This window comes from Trachypithecus francoisi, unplaced genomic scaffold (genome assembly GCF_009764315.1).
Source record: "Trachypithecus francoisi isolate TF-2019V2 unplaced genomic scaffold, Tfra_2.0 Lachesis_group4, whole genome shotgun sequence".
In the NCBI taxonomy this organism is placed as follows: domain Eukaryota; kingdom Metazoa; phylum Chordata; class Mammalia; order Primates; family Cercopithecidae; genus Trachypithecus; species Trachypithecus francoisi.
In genome coordinates, this window is record NW_022681469.1 from 28,426,795 (window position 1) to 28,447,413 (window position 20,619).

The 20,619-nt window shown below is 37.5% G+C and overlaps 1 protein-coding gene across 3 annotated transcripts in view; it reads left to right on the top strand.

Moving 5' to 3' along the window:
- COPG2 (COPI coat complex subunit gamma 2) overlaps positions 1–20,619 on the top strand; it is a 160,064-nt gene that overhangs the window by 92,978 nt on the left and 46,467 nt on the right. For 2 of the 3 annotated variants that reach the window (XM_033194247.1, XM_033194248.1), the window contains 6 exons: positions 4,332–4,364; positions 7,349–7,482; positions 8,402–8,469; positions 10,510–10,698; positions 18,722–18,817; positions 19,130–19,373. In XM_033194247.1, the coding sequence (XP_033050138.1) occupies positions 4,332–4,364; positions 7,349–7,482; positions 8,402–8,469; positions 10,510–10,698; positions 18,722–18,817; positions 19,130–19,373 (764 nt within the window). The remainder of the gene's footprint in view (positions 1–4,331; positions 4,365–7,348; positions 7,483–8,401; positions 8,470–10,509; positions 10,699–18,721; positions 18,818–19,129; positions 19,374–20,619) is intronic. The other variant, XM_033194246.1, reaches the window with a different exon arrangement.

Here is a 20,619-nt window from a genome sequence, read left to right on the forward strand (position 1 = left end):
CGTCTCCAAAAAAAAAAAAAAAAAAAAAACTAACCTCCTGAATTCTTTTACAGGTAAATCAAGGATTTCTTCTTGACTTATATCCATTGCTGGTGAACTAGTGTGATTTTCTGGGGGATGTTAAAGAGCCTTGTTTTGTCATATTACCAAAGTTGGTTTTCTGGTTCCTTCTCATTTGGGTAGGCTCTGTCAGAGGGAAGGTCTAGGCGGGGAAGGCTGTTGTTCTGATTCTTTTGTCTCATAGGGTGTTCCTTGAATGTAGTACACTCCACCTTTTCCTGTGGATGTGGCTTCCTATGAGCCAAACTGCAGTAATTGTTGTCTCTCTTCTGGGTCTAGCCACCCAGCAAGTCTACCCGGCTCCAGGCTGGTACCAGGGATTGTCTGCAGAGTCCTGTGATGTGAACTCCTGACCTCAGGTGATCCGCCTGCCTCAGACTTCCAAAGTGCTGGGATTACAGGCATGAGCCACTGCACCTGGCCTCACTTCTTTAACTTTATGTTCTTTCACTTAATATATTTTTGAGGTTCACTGTGTTGTAGCGTGCATCAGTATTTCATTCCTTTTTGTGACTGAATACTCTTCCATGGTATCGCTAGACCAGATTTTGTTTACTTGTTCATTAATTGATAGGCATTTGGTTTTTTCCCCATTTTTATCTATTATGAATAATGCTGCTGTGAACATTCATATACAAAGCTTTATGTGTACATATATTTTTCCATTCTCTTGCAAAGATTTCTATAAGTAGAGTAACTGGGTCATATAAGTTTATGTTTATTTATTTTTTTACATTTTTTATTATACTTTAAGTTCTAGGGTACTTTTAAAGAAATTGTCAAACTATTTTCTAAAATAGCCATACCATTTCTATTATGTATGAGAATTTCGATTTTCTGTGTCTTCACCAACACACTTATACATTGCTGGTGTGAGTGTAAATTAGTTCAACCATTGTGGTTGAACTTACCTATGTAACATATACCATTACCTATGTAACAAACCTTTACATGTACCCCTGAACCTAAAATTAAAAGTTTTTAAAAAATCACACATGGGTGTTAGATTTTGTCAGTTGATTTTTATTCATCTATGAAGATGATTATGTGGTTTTTATCCTTTATATTATTAATGTGTGTTAGATTTTGTCAGTTGATTTTTATTCATCTATGAAGATGATTATGTGGTTTTTGTCCTTTATATTATTAATGTAGTATATAATGTGATTTTCTGATGTTAAATCACCTTTACATTCCTGTGATTAATGCCACTTAATTATGTGTATAATTCTTTTTACATATTACTGGATTCAGTTTGCTGACATTTTGTTAAGAATTTTTGTTTTTAGTAGAAGGAATATTGTACTGTAGTTCTCTTGTGAAATGTTTGTCATGCTTTTTTATCTGAGTAATACTAGCTTCATAGAATTAGTTGAGTAGTAAATGTTCTTTTCCCATTTATTTTCTGAAAGAGTTGTGAAGAATTGGTATTATTATATCAAATATCTGATAGAATTAACCAGTGAGGCCATCTGGATCTGTATTGTTTTTTTGTTTTGTTTTGTTTTTTTTTTTTTTTTTTTTTGAGGTATGGTTTTTAATAATTAACTCATTATAAATTATTTAGATTTTCTGTTTCTTTTTGAGTCAGTTTTAGTAGTTTGGTATTTCTAGGAATTTTTCCATTTCATGTAAGTTATCTAATTTGTTGGCATACAGTCGTTCATAATAGTTCCTCGTAATTTTTTTCATTAGTGTCAGCAGTGACGTGTTCCCTTTTTCATCCCTGGTTTTGGTAATTTGTGTCTTTCCTCTTTTTTTCGTGGTTAGTTTAGATGAAGGTTTGTGAATTTTGTTGATCTTTTCAAAGAACCAACTTTGGGTGTCACTGATTTTTTTATTATTATCATTTTTCTGTATTCTAGTCAGTTAACCTGTGCTCTAATATTTATTACTTCCTTTCTTCTGCATGCTGCAGGCTTAGTTTACTCTTCCTGATTTCTTCATGTGGAAGCCTAGGTTACTGATTTGAGACCCTTTTTTGTTTTTGATATAGGTTTCTAAAATAAAATGTTCTCCAAGCATTGCTTTAGTTGAGTCCCATACACTTTGATTTGTTGTGTTTTCATTTTCATTCAACTTCAAATATTTTCTCATTTCCCATTTGATTTCTTCTTGATCCCTGAGTTACTTGGAAGTGTGGTGTTTACTTTCCAAATATTTAAGGATTTCCCTGGTTTCTTTTCTATTGTTCATTTATAATTCAGTTGTGATTGAAAAACATACCTTGTATGATTTCTGTCATTTTAAATGTATTGAGATTTGTGACTTGGTATTTAATTCGTTCTTGGAAATGATTAGCACTGAAAAAGAATTTGTATTTTTATAGTTACTGGGTTGAATGTTTTCTATAATCAGTTAACTTGAGTTGGTTGGGGCCATAGAGCTCCCAAGAGATTATGCTTTTTGTCTTCAGCAACCAGGACAGGTAGGGAAAGACCATCAGCAGGGGGCAGGGTTAGGCATGTCTGAGCTCAGACTGTCCTTGTGTGGGGCTTGCTGCAGCTGGTGTGGGAGATGGGGGTATGGTTCTCAGGCCCATGGAGTTATGTTCCCAGGAGGATTATGATGCTTCTGCTGCAACATACAGGTTACCATGAAAGTGGGGGAAAGCTGCCAGTGACAGGTCTAACCCAGCTACCACACAGCCAACAAGGCCAGTCTCTCTCCCACCGTGCCCCACTAATACCATCGAGTTTATATCCAGGCAGCTGTGAGCAGAGTTGAGATCTTGTCCCTCAACGATTATTTTTATTTATTTATTTTGAGACAGAGTCTCACTCTGTTGCCCAAACTGGAGTGCAGTGGTGCGATCTCAGCTCACTACAACCTCCACCTCCCAGGTTCAAGCAATTCTCCTGCCTCTGCCTCCCAAGTAGCTGGGATTACAGGCACATGCCACCATGCCTGGCTAATTTTTGTATTTTTAGTAGAGACAGGGTTTTGCCATGTTGGCCAGGCTGGTCTCGAGCACCTGACTTCAGGTGATCTGCCTGCCTTGCCTCCCAAAGTGCCGGGATTACATCGTGAGCCACAGCTCCCTGCCTATTATTTTTAAATTACATATTTCTCTTTCCTTTTCTCAAGTTTTGCTTTATGTATTTTGTGGTTCTATTGCATGAGTATGTTTATCATTGTTAAATCTTCCTGATGCATTCATCTCTTTAACATGTGAAATGTCTCTCCTTGTTGCATAACATTTTTGTCTTAAACTCTTATTTTGTCTGCTATTAATGTAGGTGTTCGTGATCTCTTACAGTTTTGTTTGCATGGCATACATTTTCCTGTCTTTTTAATTTCATCCTATCTGTGTCTTTGAATCTAAAGTGTGTCTGTTAGACATCATGTAGTTGGATCTTGCTTTTTAAACCTGTCTAGCAGTTTGTCTTTTAGTTGGAGTATTTAGACAATTCAAATTTAATATAATTATTGTTGGGTTTACCTTTGCCATTTGGCTATTTGTTCTGTGTAAATCTCCTGTCTTTTTTGTTTCTCTTTTCTTCTTTGATTGCGTTTGAGTTAAACAATGTTTAGCATATCATTTTAATACCTTCATCAATAATTTAACTTTTAAAAAAAGTTTTTTCATAATTTCTAGGAATGATAGTAAGCATTTTAATTTACCACAGTCTACTTCAGATAATACTAACTTAATTTCAGTAAAATTTAAAATCTTTGCTCCAATATAGTTCTGTTCCTTCCCTCCTATTTGCTGTTATTGGCATGTGTGTTATCTGTGTATATGTTAAGAACTCGACAATATAGTGTTATAGTTATTGCTTTATACAATTTTATGTTCTTCAAAGTAGTTAAGAAATGAGAAAAATTGTAGAATCTTTCATACCAATTAATATATTTACACTTTCTGATGCTGTTTATTTCTCCCTGATTATTCATGTCACTGTCTACAATCTTTCAGTCTGTTCTTCTTTTAGTATTTTTACAAAGCAAGTCTGTTAGCAATGAATTTTCTCAGCCTTTGCTTATCTGGGAATGTCATTTTTAGCTTTCATTTTTGGAGGATAGTTTTGTTGGATTATAGAATTCTTGTTTTTTCATTTTAGCACTTTGAATATGACATTTTACTGTCTCTGTCTTCCATTGTTTCAGATGAGAAATCAGCGATTAATCCTACTGATTTTTTTTCCCTGTACAGTGTGATAAGTAGTTTTTTTTTCTTGCTGCTGTCAAGATTTTACCTTGATCTTATGTTTTCTTTGTTGTTTATATATTTATTTATTATTATGTTTTCTTTCCAACTTTTATTTTAGGTTCGGGGGTGCACATGCAGGTTTGTTATACAGGTAAATTGCATGTCATGGGGGTTTGGTGTATAGATTATTTTGTCACCGAGGTGGTGAGCATAGTACCACCCAGTTGGTAGTTTTTTTATCCTCATCCTTTCCCACCCTACACCCTCAAGTGGGCTCCAGTGCCTATTGTTCCCTTCTTTGTGCCCATGTGCACTCAATGTTTAGCTCCCCTTATAAGTGAAAACATGCAGTATTTGGTTTTCTGTCTCCATGTTAATTTGCTTAGGATAATGGCCTCCAGCTCCATCCATGTTGCTGCAATGGACGTAATCTCATTCTTTTTTATGGCTACATAGTATTCCATGGTGTATATGTAGTATATTTTCTTCATCCAATCCACTGTTAATGGGTATCTAGGTTGATTCCATGTCTTTGCTATTGTGTGTAGTGGTGCAATGAACATATGAGGGCATGTGTCTTTATGGTAGAACTGTTAGTCCAAACTGTACCATTTTGTAAGCCCCCTGTCATTTCACAGACCTTGATCAAAGTGAAACATTCCTTGGGGGATTGGGCCGTGAGAAACATCCTGCCCGATTGCCTGACTTTCTTATCACATTCTGCTGGGAAAAAGTCCAAGGAACATCACTGTCACATCCTGCCACATCAAGGGCCAAACCGCCTCATCATGGGAACATCTTATCAACATCCTCCCAGGCAGCAAGCCATATCCCTCAGACCCCTCCCTCCCAGGCCTAAAATTGCCCCAGCCTGTAAGGAGAGGTGGGCCCTGGCATTAAATTGGTGCCCTGCCTCTGCAGATCTTATGCTGGACATAAAACCTGCATTGCTGTAGAGCTGCCAACTCTCTCTCAGTCTTTCTTTAACCCTCGCCTTCACCTCAAAACCTAACAAGAGCAATTCATATTCCTTTGGGTTTGTATTTAGTAATGGGATTGCTGGATCAAATGGTAGTTCTGTTTTAAGTTCTTGAGAAATCTCCAAACTGCTTTCCACAGTGGCTGAACTAATTTGCATTCCCAACAGCAGTGTATAAGCATTCTCTTTTATCTGCAACCTCACCAGCATCTGTTATTTTTTGACTTTTTAATAATAGCTATTCTGACTGGTACGAGATGGTATCAAGCATATTAAAAAATGGTCAACATCACTAATCATTAGAGAAATGCAAATCAAAACCACAATGAGGTACCATTTCACACCAGTCAGAATGACTATTTTTATGCTTTCACCAGTTTCACTCTGGTGTGTATATATGTGAATATTTTTGTATTTATTCGGCTTGAGACTTTTTGAGCCTCTTGGGTCCATAAATTAATGTTGTTTTTTTCTTTTTAATCAAACTTGTGAGGTTTTCAGCCATGGTTTCTTCTTATGTTCATTTTCCCCTTTGTGTCTCTCTTTTCCTGTGAAAACTGCTATCATCCAAATGTGGGTGCCCTTGATCATGTTACACAGGTCTCCAAAGCACTGTTCATTTTTTTCCCTTCTTTTTTTATTTTCATAAGCTGGTTTATCTCAGTAGATCTACAAGTTTTCTTATTTTTTCATCTGCCTGCATAAGTCTGCTATTGAACTTTTCTGGCGAATTTCTCATTCCAGTCATTGCACTTTCCAAATCTAGGATTTCTGTTTGGTTTCTTAAACAAAAAAAAATCATTTCTGTCTCTTTATTGGTAGTCTCTCTTTCTTAAGACATCCTTGTTATTACTTCCCTTTAATTTAAATAGGATTTCCTTTAGTTTTTTGAACATATTTATATTAGCTGACTTAAAGTTTTTGCCTAGTAAGTTCAACATCTGGGCTTCCTCAGGAATAAATTCTATGGACTACTTTTTTTTCCCCATAGATGGGTCATACTTAAACTATTTCTTTGTGTGTCTCATAATTATTTTGTCAAAAACATTATATTTTAAATATTATAATGTGACAGCACTGGTAATCAGACTTTTCCCTTCTCCTGTCCCTGGGGTTTGTTGTTTTTGTTGTTGTTTGTGACCTTCCTGGACTATTTCTGTAGTCTTTAATCTGTATCTTGTATAGACACTGAAGTCTTTGTTTGAATATCTGAGTCACAAATAGTGATTTGACAGATTTTCTTAAATGCTTTAAACCAGCATGTCTCCCATCATTTTCCAAGGGGTGCTGTGTATGTTGGGGCATGCTTTCCATGCCCCAGCAGTTCACAGCTCTGCCTTAGCCTTCACTTCCTGCTTTGTGCAGAGTCTCAGAGTCAAGGAAAAGTTAGAGAGTGGAGCTCTGTCAGGTCTTTAGTGGGTATTTGCTTAGCCCTCCACATGCATATGGCCTTCTATATCCCCAGTAATATTTTAGAAATTTTCAAAGCCCTCTAAGGACATCTCATTTCCCAAATTTTCCTTTTAAGTTTTTTGGCCAGTCTCTTGTTTGCCTCTGCTAAAATTGCTGCTTCTGGCAGCTGCAAGATTAACCAAATACTACTGATTTTTTTGGACAAACTCCCTGGGCATAGGGCTTTTCACACTGAATGAGCTCTTGCGTCAGGTGAAATAAAGATTAGCCTGTGAATAGGGCTTTTCTAGGGGCACCAGACAGGTCACATAGTGACAGTTCTCTGGGCATGAGGTTTTGGCCGAGAGCTGCTTTTGTAGCCAGGCTGCTGGCATTCACAATTACTGTGGTTCTGAGGCTGCTGGTTTCCAAGGCTACTATGGAACTGGGAAGAGGTACATGGAAATTGAGAATGAGGCAGGTTGAAACACCAGAAACACTCAGCATTCTTACTAAGATTCAACTACTTTTCTTAAATAGATGTTCAGGATTGTCACAAATCTTTGATTAAATTTTGGAGTTCTGAAAAAGTTAATTTTGACAGTTTTGCCGGTTGTCTAATTGCTTTGTGGAGAAATGAATTTTTAGAAATCCCTCATCCACCATTCCAGAAGTGCCTCTCAATCTGCCTGTGCTTTTAATCCCTATGCATATTGCCAGTCTATTTGATATCTGTATAATGGCCTATAAATATTTATTGGCAGCCATGAAAGTCCACTGTTTGATTTCATTGAGAGTTGCTTGCGAAATAAACATGAAATGGTTATTTATGAAGCTGCTTCAGCTATCATCCATCTTCCTAACTGCACTGCAAGAGAGTTGGCACCTGCTGTTTCAGGTTTGTTTTATATTTGATGACTGGCTTTTGCTTATGTTCCTAAGTTTTTGCTTTAAGTTTCATAGGTCTGCAGAATAGGTGTTAAGACTGGTTTTTGAACGCTAGCTCTGTGTAAATATAGCCTTTGCATTCTGATAGCTTATATGTAAATAGTTTATTTTAGTTGTTCCTTACTTTATTACTTCTTTTTTTAATATTTCTATTTATGTATATAAAACTTCTGAAAGAATTTTATTTATATGTACATAGTTTATTAATAATAATTCTTTATTGCTTTTTTTTTAAAGTTTTTATTTCCTCATATGAAACTTTTGAAAACATTTTACAGTTTTCCTTGGTGTTTAAAAAGCCCATTTGTTTTCAGAACTGTCAATATTTCTACCATTTAAGTTCAAGTATTAATGAGTATGCTAATTTTTTAAAAAGAAGAGCAAACTTTGTTTCCTATGAAAGTTTTTATAAGTGACCAAAAGTGCTTTTTTCTTTTCTTTTTTTTTTTTTTTTTTGAGACAGAGTCTCGCTCTGTCGCCCAGGCTGGAGTGCAGTGGTGCAGTGGTGCGATAGCTTGGCTCACTGCAAGCTCCGCCTCCCGCGTTCACCCCATTCTCCTGCCTCAGCCTCCCAAGTAGCTGGGACTACAGGAACCCCAAAAGTGCTTTTTCTATTCTGATAAATTTATATTTTTCATGTAAATTTTTTATGCTGTGATAAAATCTATGCATATTTTGAATGTGATTCATTATGTACTATATTTTCAGCTATATGGTATATGATGAGATGAGGAATATTCACAGCATATATAGGTAATATTCACTATATCTATATCTGTATTTTAGTTATTCAACTTTTCTGTAGTTCTCCTAAGCCAGGAGTATTCACAGTATATATATGTAATATTATATATTATTATTTTTTTTAGTTCTTCAGCTTTTCTGTAGTTCTCCTAAGCCAGCCTTGAGATATGCAGCTGTGAGGACCTTGAACAAGGTAGGTGTTTCTTTGCTGACTGTTGACTTACATCAGTATCTAATTGAGAAACATTAAATGTGAAGCATTTGCTTTTCTCTCCAAGGTTAGTATATATGATTCATGGGCTTCACCTCTACAACACTTCACTTATATTTGGGGTCTTGGGGATGCCCATTTTTATTATTATTTAGCTGAAGATGATCACTCATTCCTGACTTCTCAGCATTTTATATTCAAAAGCCACACTGTCCAATATGGTGGCCATTAGCCATCAGTGGCTATTTCAATTTAAATTAATTAAAATAAAATAAAAAATTCAATCCTCAGTCACATGAGTCATACTTCTTGTACTCACAGCCACATGTGGTCAGTGGCTGTTGGACAGTGCAGATCTTGAACATTTCTGTCATTGAAGGAAGCGCTCTTGCACAGTGCTGGTCTGCAGCAGCCCTGTCCAGTAGAAACCCAATGTGAATCACATATATAATTTTAAATTTTATAATGACCACATTAAAGTTTTTAAGGTAAAATTAATTTTAATAGTATATTTTATCATAATATGTCATCTCAACATGTAATAGATATTTTTACATATCTCAAGTTTTTGACATCCAGTATATTTACATTTACAGCATACTCAATTTGGATTAGCCACCTTTCAGATGCTTAGTAGTCACATGTTGCTGTCGGCTACATTATTAGACAGTATAGATTTAGAGGATATAATACAGAAACACAGAATAAATTAAATAAGCATAGAAAATGTAAATGAAAGTTAAATGTAGTAGAAGACTTGTCATAGGCAGTACATAATTATAAATTAATTGTGTAAACAATTGAAGAAAAGAGAAGTTTAGAGCAGCCATGGAATAAACCTTTATAGACCAACAATTTAAATTGTTTTTAATTAATTTATTTATTTTGGAGACAGAGTCTCACTTTGTCTCCCAGGCTGGAGTGCAGAGGCGTGATCTCGGCACACTGCAACCTCCACCTCCTGGGTTCAAGCAATTCTCATGCCCCAGCCTCCCAAGTAGCAGGGATCACAGGTACCTGCCACCATGCCCAGCGAATTTTTGTATTTTTAGTAGAGTCAGGGTTTCGCCATGTTGGCCAGGCTGGTCTCGAACTCCTGACCTCAGGTCATCTGCCCACCTTGTCCTCCCAGAGTGCTAGGATTATAGATGTGAGCCACCAGGACCTAAATTGTTTTTAAAGAGCTGATACAGGTCCACAATCCCTCATCTCTAATCTTGGGGCCAGATGTGTCTCAGAATTTGCTTTTAGATAAATTTTAGAAAGGTTATATGGTGTTATATCTTATTTACTAACCCCAGTGGGCCTGGGGCAGCATCCCACCATTAAAACACCTTAATATTTTTGCACAAAACATATGACTATTCTTGTCAAGTGGTACAAATTAACAAAGAGTTTCACATTTGTTTGGGTCATGTTTTGCTGTTAAAGAAATTTTCATCCCAATGCTTCGCTTTCCAGAGTTTTTTCAGATTTTCCAAATTGTGGGTAAGGGATTCTATACCAATACTGGGATAGACAAAAAGATGGAACAACATCAGCAAAAACAAGGACACAGGAGAATGGCCGACCATGTAGTAACCATAGATAATGCAGTTTGGCTGGAGTTTGCGTGTTGAAGTGCAGAAGTATTTTTTAAGTGCTAAGATATTAACAGTCTTTGTCGAGCACTGTCTACTATGCTAGATCCCGTTCTCAGTGCTCCTAACATCTAATAGACATATATGAACACGTGTACTATAAGGAAATACAGGCCAATTATAATTTTTTTTAAATGGTAATGTTAGAAAGGTTATAGGTTAGGTTAAAGGTTACTCTCTAACAAAAGAGAGTACAATGCTATACTCTGGCCGTTGATCATTTATTAAAAGATATACCTTGTTAACTGGAGCCATTCTTTTTGCAACAATGACTTTTAACTTATCCTGTCCTCTTTGGATTGCCACTTACCTCAATTAAAATTTAAGTTCTGGCCTTTATCAAAAGCAATTTGCGTAATTTTTTTTCTTACCCTTCCACAAGGTGGCAATGAAGCACCCCTCTGCTGTTACTGCCTGCAATCTGGACTTAGAAAACTTAATCACAGACTCAAACAGAAGCATTGCTACCTTAGCCATTACTACACTCCTCAAAACAGGAAGTGAGAGCAGTGTGGACAGGCTCATGAAGCAGATATCTTCTTTTGTGTCTGAAATCTCAGATGAGTTCAAGGTAAGAGTTTAAACATGATCATGTTTTCTCCCAGTCTGTTAGCTGCCTATTTATTTTCTTAACAGTGTCATTTGAGAAGCAGACGTTTTAAATTTTTATGAAGTCTAATTTATCAATTTTTTTCTTTCATAGTTATTACTGTTCCCTAAGAAACCTTTATCTACTTATTTTCTTATGCTTTAGGCTAAATGCTTTATGGTTTTAGATTTTACATTTTAGGCAGTGATCCAAGTTGAATTACTGTTTGTTTGGTAAGTTCAGTATTTTTTCCACACCGCTATCTACTGTATTCCGCCATAATTTGTTGGAAAGACTTCCTTTTTCTATTGGAGTGCTTTGGCACCTTTGTCTACAAAGCAAATACCCATATAATTTTAGGTATATTTTTGGGCTTCTTATCATGTTACTGAACATTTGTCAATACAGTACCATTACCACACTAATATTGATTAATGTAGCATTATGGTACCTCTTAAATGTCAAGTAGTGTGGTCTTCCAACTTTTTCTTTTTTAATATTCTGGTTCCTTTGCATTTCCTATGAAATTTAGGACTAGTTTATCAATTTCTACTAAACAAAGCCTACTAGGATTATGACTAGGATTGTGTTGAATCTCTAAATCAATCTGGGGAGAACTGACATCTTAATTTAAGATTATTTTTCTATTTCATGAATATGGTATATCTCTCCCTTTAGATCTTCTTTAATTCCTCTGAGCAGTGTTTTGTAGTGTTTACTCTAGAGGTCTTGCAAGTCTCTTGTTAAATTTATATCTAAATATTTTATGCTTTTGATATTTTATTAAAATTTTTTATTGTTTACTACTAATGAAAAACTTTTAAAAAATACTTTTCCGTATTAACGTGGTATCCTGTAATCTTGCTGAGTACCTTTACTGGTTCTAGTCATCATTATACACATTCCTTGAGATTATCTATATAAATAATTATGCCATTTGTGAATAGAAACAGTTTTACTTCTTTATATCCAATCCAAATGCCTTTCCTTTATTTTTCTTGGCTAATTAAAAAAGTACTTCCAGAATAGGGTTGTATAGAACTGGTGAGAGTATGTCAGAGATGATAAAAGAATAAATTTCAGTTAAAAGAATAAAAGTAGAAACATTGTATTGCTTCATTCTTTCTTTATACTCAATCTAGTATAACCCTATTTACTCTCTACTTAGTATGGATCCAGACTTTCAAAAAACAAACTTTACCTGTATATTCAAGCAGACAGTTTTGTGCATCTGGTGCAGCAGTTGCTTGTTCCAGTTTTTTCAAATTGCTTTTGTAGGAGTGAGTTTTTTTCTAAAGACATACATTTTGTTATTAAGATACCTTGACTTTGATTTTGACTGCCTGTGGTAGTGGGATCTTTGTGTGACCTCTTGAGCAGTACAGAGGGTCAGTGGTATCTGATACCTCAGTGACTTAGGGTACAGGCATTAGTTGAGGTCGTGGTGAAGTTTAGCTGGGGACCTAGAAACATAGTCTTTGGGCTCCAGTAGTGCCAGCAGAGCATCACGTGTGCCTATTTTTAGGCCCAGCTTACACTGGCTCCAGTGTTGGTGGGTACTAGAGGGCTATCCTTGGGCCTCCAGGTGGCTTGCTAGAAACAAATACTGAGAGCAATGAGCCCAGTGTGTGAATGGGTTCTCCGGCCCCTGGCAGCTGGTGTGGTGTGGGTGATGGGCACTAGTGGTGTTGGAGCAACCCACAGGGTCACAAGCAGTCTGTGTTGGTGTTGGTAGAAGCTGCAGTGGGTTGGATAGGCTAGGTTCCAGTCCCACAACTGCCTGCAGCAGGGTGGTGAGTATTATGCTAAGTGTGTTTAGGAGAGCTTGTTATCCCATGTCCCTCCCCCAGTTGGGTGACAGCTGCAGCCACATCATCTCAAACTCAGCCTGAGGGTGGAGCATAGCCTAGCTTTAAACTCTCAAAATGGTGCCAGCTGTGGGCTTGTGACTAGAGAGGGTGGGGACCCTTCAGGTGAGCAGCATGGGCAAGAAGCTGTGGGGAGTGTGGTCCGCTTGGGGCTTGGTCTCACAGCAGCCCATTGAAGAACATTGGATATTGTCCTAACTATGCGTGGGGGAACCTGGGTTTCCTGTCCCTCCTTTGACCAAGTGGTGGCTGCAGTCACATCAACTTGAACTCAACCCAAGGTGGGGCACAGCCAGCATTAAACTCTCAAAATCGTGCCATGGACCAGGGAGCAGAGAGGGAGGGGTTCCTCCCAGGTATGCAGTGTGGGCAAGAAGCTGTGAGAAGTGTGGTCTGGTCACACGTCAGTCTGACAGCTCCCTGCTACAGAGCAGTGAGTATGATCCTAGATATGTGTAGGATAGCCTGGTTTCCCTGCCCTCCTTCGCCAAGTAGCAGCTAAAACTGCATCAGCCCTAACTCAGGTCGAGGGGAGGGCGCAGCCTAGTGTTAAACTCTCAAAATGGCAACCAGTGTGGGCAGGAAGCGGTGAGGAGAGCAGTTTGCTCACGTCTCAGTCTCACAGCATCCTGCTGCAGGGCAGTAGATATTGTCCTAATGATGCAGAGGATAGCAGGTTTATCCTAAGGCATATCCTGATTTATCCTATGTGTATCCTAATGATGCAGAGGATAGCAGGTTTATCCTAATGCACATCCTGATTTATCCTATGTGTATCCTAATGATGCAGAGGATAGCAGGTTTATCCTAATGCATATCCTGATTTATCCTATGTGTATCCTAATGATGCAGAGGATAGCAGGTTTATCCTAATGCATATCCTGATTTATCCTATGTGTATCCTAATGATGCAGAGGATAGCAGGTTTATCCTAATGCATATCCTGATTTATCCTATGTGTATCCTAATGATGCAGAGGATAGCAGTTTATCCTAATGCATATCCTGATTTATCCTATGTGTGTCCTAATGATGCAGAGGATAGCAGGTTTATCCTAATGCATATCCTGATTTATCCTATGTGTGTCCTAATGATGCAGAGGATAGCAGGTTTATCCTAATGCATATCCTGATTTATCCTATGTGTATCCTAAGGATGCAGAGGATAGCATTTTTAGGATAATAACTGCTGCCCTGCGGCAGGATGCTGTGAGACTGAGATCTCCCTGTCCCTCCTTGGCCAGGCAGTGGCTGCAGCTATGCACAAGACTAATTTAAAATGTCAGGCAAAGGAGTTAGAAGTTTTGGAGGCAGTCTTTGTGGTGGTGAAGAGAATGACCTTTAGAATCAAAATCCCTGGGTTTAAATGCTGATTCTACCACTTATGAGATATGTGACCTCAGGTGAGTCACATAAATTCTTACTGCCTCAGCTTCCTTAGCTGTACAATGGAGATAATAATAGTACTTACCTCACAGAGTTATTGTGAAGTATAAATGAAATAATAAAGAATTAAGAATAATATATGTGTCATTATTATTATTTTATGTATGTGTAGTATGGAAAGAACTGCTAGTTCATAATTGATCTTTTAACGTCTGCACACAGAATAGTTGAATATTGACTAAGTGGGTTATTTCTTCCTTGTTTTCAGTGCAGTTATATAACTCTCTTGAAATACAGATAGATTTGTTTCAGTTTGCTTTCGGTTTTATATTTTTCCCCTTCTCATCTTTTTTTTTTTTTTGAGACAGGATCTCACTGTGTCACCCAGGCTGGAGTACAGTTGCATTATCATAGCTCATTGCAGCCTCAACCTCCCTGGGCTCAGGTGATCCTCCTGCGTTAGCTTCCCAAGTAACTGAGTCTACAGGGGCAAGCCACCATGCCTGACTAATTTTGCATTTTTTGTAGAGACAGGGTTTCACCATTGGGAGAAAGGCAGAAGGATTGATTGCCCAGGCTGGTCTTGAACTCCTGAGCTCAAGCTGTTCACCCACCTCAGCCTCCTGAAGTGCTGGGATTATAGGCATGAGCCACCATGTCCAGCTGCATTTTCCCTACTTTCTATAGGATTTTTAGTCTTTTGTTTCCTTAATTTTTTTGTATATTCAGGATATTAGCTCTTTATCTGTGAAAGATGTTATGAGTATTTTCTACCAGTTTGTCATTTAACTTTTCTTACGATGTCTTTTGTCATGCAAAAGTGTTATTTTTTTTAGGTAGTCATATTTACCAGCTTTTTATTTTATTTGACTTTGAGTCATAATTAAAAATTAATATTCCCTTCAAAGTATAGAGTAATTCACTCATGTTCTCTTCTAATACATTTATAGTTTTGTATTTTACATTTAGATCTCTGGTCTGTTGAATTTTTTTATTATATATGCTATGAACAGATTCAATCTTATCCTTTTCCATTGACTACCCAGTTAGTTGCCCCCCAAAATTTTATTTAAGGCCAGGTGTGGTGGCTCACACCTTGAATCCCAAGACTTTGGGAGGCCGAGGCAGGGGCATGCTTGAGTGCAGGAGTTCAAGACCAGCCTGGGCAACATAGTGAGACCCTGTCTCTACAAAAAAAATACAAAAATTAGTCAGACATGGTGGTGTACACCTATAATCCCAGTTACTTGGGAGGCTGCGGTGGGAGGATCGCTTGAGCCTGGGAGGTTGGGGCTGCAGTGAGCTGTGATGATGCCACTGCACTCTGTCATGGGCAACAGAGCAAGATCTTATGTATTAGTCTGTTGTCACACTACTATAAAGAAACACCTGAGACTGGGTAATTTATAAAGAAAAGAGGTTTAATTGGCTCACAGTTCTGCAGGCTGAACAGGAAGCATGGCAGTGTCTGCTTCTGGGGCAGCCTCAGGGAGTTTTTACTCATGGTGGAAGGCAAAACATGAGCAGATGTCTTACAAGGCAGAAGCATGACCAAGGCGGGTTTGGAGGGGTGTCACACACTTTTAAATGACCAGATCTCACAAGAACTTACTATCACAAGAACAGCACAAGCAGGGAAATCTGTCCCCATAATCCAGTCACCTCCCACCAGGCCCCACCTCCAACATTGGCAGTTACAATTCAACATGAGATTTGGGTGGGGACACAGATCCAAACCATATTACCTTAACTCAAAAAAAGTTATTTTAATTTTTTCTATAGACAATTGGGGGAAAGCTGAAAGAAAATTTTTAAGACCATCTTTGCCCCAATAATTTGAGACATCATCTTTATCATATGTAGCTGAGTTTGTATGTTCATACAAACTCAAAAAAGTTGCATACGTACTTGAATCTGTGTCTAGAGTGTCTATTCTACTTATATATTGGTCTGTTTGTTCATATACTACTGCTACACTCTGTTCTAAATATAGAAGCTTTGTAGGATGCTTAGCCCTCCATCATAGTTCTTTATTTTCATTGTTTTCCTGGCTATTCTTGCATGTTTCTTTTTTTTTTTTTTTTTTTTTTGAGATGGAGTTTCATTCTTGTTGCCCAGGCTAGAGTGCAATGGCTTGATCTCGGCTCACTGCAACCTCCCCCTCCCAGGTTCAAGCAATTCTCCTGCCTCAGCCTCCCACATAGCTGGGATTACAGGCACCCACCACCACGACCAGCTAATTTTTTGTATTTTTAGTGGAGACAGGGTTTCACCATGTTGTCCAGGCTGGTCTCGAGCTCCTCACCTCAGGTGATCCACCCGCCTTGGCCTCCCAAAGTGCTGGGATTACAGGCGTGAGCCACTGTGCCCAGCCACATGTTTATTTTTCTAATGAACTTTAGTATCAAGCTGTCTAGCTTCATAAAAAACCTTGTTGACATTTTCTGTTGGGATCACATTAAATTCATAAGTTAGGGGAGAACATATATCCTGATGATGTTTGAACATCCTAAGAACAAGGATGTCTTTTAATTTGTTCATATCTGCTTTTATGCCTTTTAAAAATGTTGTTTAAAAAATATTTTTATATTAGTTTTGAATGGTTTTAAAATGCTTATTTCTAAATAACTTACCTTTTTCATTGCTATTATAAATGTTTTTTATTCCATTTTATCTTCTACCTGGTTATCATTTATGTATATGAATATTACTGGTTTTGCATGTTAATTTTATATCCTGCTACCTTGGTGAATTATTGAGTTAGTTTTATTATTCATTCTCTAGAGTTTTCATATATACCATCATGTCATCTAAAAACAAACATATTTTTGTTTGTTTTGTCTTCTGCAATTCTTGTTTCTTTGTTTTCCCTTATCTAATTGCATTGGCTAATATCTCCAGAATAATGCTAAATAATTATGGAGATAGTGGCATCCTTGCATCACTTCTGACCTCAATGGGAGTGCCTCTCAGGCTTCCATATTAAGTAATATGCTGGCATTAAGATTGAAGTATATATGTTTACTTTATGGACATATCTATTCCTTTTTTTTTTTTTTAAGAATGTTTATTAGGAATGGATGTTGGATTTTATCAAAGACTTTTCAGCATTTTGGATATTATCCTCTGACTCATGAATGTGATGTTATTTTATCAATTTTCTAATGCCAAACCATCTTTACATTCTTGATAAACCCCATTTCATCACGGTGCATTATTTCTTTAATGTAGTGTTAGAATCTGTTAACTAATATATTACTTTTATAATTTTTACATCAATATTTATAAATGATTTTAGTCTGTAATTTTTCTTTCTGTACATATATGCCATCTTTATTAGGCTTAAGTATCATTGCTTCATACAAACATTATGGAGATTTTCTTTCATTTTCTGTGCTCTGAAACTGTATATATGGATTTGGGGTTATCCAATTATTGGTAGACAATTCTGAATTATCCATGCATCTCTTTCCTGCACATCTTGCAAGTTAGGCACTAACTGCCGTCTGTTTCCTGCTATCACAATTGTGTTCCCTTTCCATAATACAGGACATCTTCCAGCCTTAGAAGATAGAGATCGTGTCTCCCTCTAAAGGAAAGGGAAGATTTCCTTGCAGCCCCAGAAAATACTAATAGTATTTGGAGCAAAAAGCCCTCTGGAGCAAAAAGCAAACATGTTTATGGTCCAATATAGTAATGTTTTTCTTCAGAAAAAAGGACAGGCATGCTTACTCCCCACTGTAAATGTTCAGGTTCCATCCTTAGGGTTCTTATCCAGCCTACTGCAAGACCAGGTATTATCTGGCTCTTTGCATTGCACTTTGGAAATTGGGGCTCAGGAAACCCACCCCAAAATGCTCATACTCTGGCTACTGCTACTGCTGTGAGTAGTTAACTGTCTTTCATCACTGAGCCAGGAGTCTCATGTTTTCTACCAGCATCCATGAAATTGTGACAGGTTAACTTGTTAGCCACAAGTAGGGTAAAATCTCACCTTCTTCATGCATCTTGACACAGGTCTGTATTTTTATTTTATTTTATTTATTTTTTGAGACAGAGTCTCTCTGTGTCACCCAGGCTGGAGTGCAGTGGTGCAATCTCAGCTCACTGCAACCTCCGCCTCCCAGGTTCGAGCAATTCTCATGTCTCAGCCTCCCCAAGTAGCTGGGACTTGCAGGCCCACGCCACCACACCCGGCTAATATTTGTATTTTTTTAGTAGAGAACAGTATTTCACCATATTGGTCAGGCTGGTCTCGAACTTCTGACCTTTGGTGATCCACCCACCTTAGCCTCCCTAAGTGCTGGGATTACAGGGCGTGAGCCACCATGCCTGGCTGACACTGGTCTTTCAAGTTGTGGTAAAATTCCCCTAGAAACCATTTTGTGAAATAGATCCTTGATAGCTTTCTCTATTTCTTCTGTGGAAATCAGTCTGTTCAAGCTTTTTATCTTTATGATTCACTTTAAAATCTTTGATGTGATTATTTGTCTGAGGCAGAGGGAAGGGATCTCTTGAATGAACTTTATTTTTACATTGCTTTTTATTTTCCTTTGTGGTCTCCTTGGTTATCTTCCATGAAGAACAAGTATTGTCATTTTAGGCAACAACAGTGTCTTAGCTTGCAGTAAGTAAGTAGGCAAGTATGTTTAGTAGCCAAAGTTACAAAGATGAATGTCTTTTCTGTGCTTGCTTTTGATAGGTGGTGGTTGTACAGTCATAAAAGTGAATATTCTTTTTGTTTTTCTACAGGTGGTGGTTGTACAGGCAATTAGTGCTCTCTGTCAGAAATACCCTCGAAAGCACAGTGTCATGATGACTTTCCTCTCCAACATGCTCCGAGATGATGTAGGTAGACTACTTTTTAATCATAGGAAGTGGCTCTCTTAAATTCTTAGGATTGCCATGAAATACCGTAGTGTTTTAAGGAGATTTCTTTATCATCTCAGTATGCCTCTCAAGTAGTACACTAAGTCTGGTTACTGTCTTATTAATAAACATGCCATTGCTCTACTTTCCCCACTTGGAGAAAAAACACTTTTTTCTTTCAAAAAGGTGGGAAATGAAATTTGAATTTTATAAGCATGAACCTTGGAGTGTAAGCATTTCTCCAAAACGTGTCCCTAGAATGAATGGCAGTTTTATTTTCTTTTTTGCCAGGGAGGCTTTGAGTACAAGCGGGCTATTGTGGACTGCATAATCAGCATTGTGGAAGAGAACCCTGAGAGTAAAGAAGCAGGCCTAGCCCACCTTTGTGAATTCATTGAGGACTGTGAACACACTGTTCTGGCTACTAAGATTCTACACTTGTTGGGCAAAGAGGGCCCTAGAACGCCTGTCCCCTCCAAATATATCCGCTTTATTTTTAATAGGGTTGTCCTGGAGAATGAGGCTGTCAGAGCTGGTGAGTCATTGGGACACTGATATTGATGATGCTGATCTTTTGAAATACTTAGGAGAGTGATAATGAAATTGAAAAATGAAGTTGCAGGATCTGTTGGATGGTGGGATTTTAGAGCATGCTTAGGGCCCAGATATCTTTCTTTGTAGTCAATTTCCATCCTCATTTTTGCCTTAGATTAGAGACAAATAACCCTTCACTTTCAGTGTGATAGGAATACTGTGATGGCTTATCTGTTTTTTCAGTTATAGTCATAATTATGAATGTTTGTAGAATTTGTTTATATGTTTCTATATGTATATTTTTAAGTGACTTTTCCTCCCTAATCTTTCTTCCCCTTAGCATATGAATAGATCCAAATCTCTCCCATTAAAGATGTAAACTCTCTATAAGCCTTTCACTAGCTACTGACTCTATACTTTCCTTCCCCTCGTAGAAAAACTGGAAGTAGCCATTATTAGCTGCCTGCATGAATTCATTATCCATTTTTCTCTTTAACTCAGTATGATGTAGCTCTCCTTTAAAAAACCTCTGAAGTAATTTTATTGAAAATTACTTATAAACTAGTTGTAGAATCAAGTTAGATACTTTAATGTTCTTATCTTTGTTTACACTCATTCCACTTGATGTGCTATTGACTGAACACTTGGTGAAACCCTCTAGCCTTGGTTTCCACAGTAGCCTACATGTTTCCATCACTCCTCACTCTTATTTATAGAGCTCTTCTTCCCAGCCCCATTCCTTAAAATATTCATTCTCTGTAGGGTTTTGACTTCTCAACATCTACATTCTTCTTGGTGATCATTTTCAGAGCTCTACTGACAGGCTGTGACATTCCAGTCATGTCTCTTTCCTGAACTTGTTTGTCCAGATAACTTAAAGCACTTCAAATTCAGCCTGAAATTCAAACTAACCTCACATTCATCATCCACTCAGTTATCAAGATAGAATCTTGTTCTGCTGCCTTACAGCCCCTATCTGTTATTTAGCAAAGTGCTTTCAATTGTGTCTCCTTTATATTTCTTCATTCTCTCTTCTATTTTCATGGTGCTGATTGAGGCTCTCATCATTTCAGATGCCTAACTATCTGACCGCTTCTAGACTCACATATATCCAGCCTATTCTTTACACTCTGCTAAAAAAGGGGGCGGGGGGACTTTCAAATATACATATTTATCTCATATTTAATATCGTTTAATAATGAGATTAAACCATACCCTAATGTTGTTTTATTTCCAGTCTCTCCCAT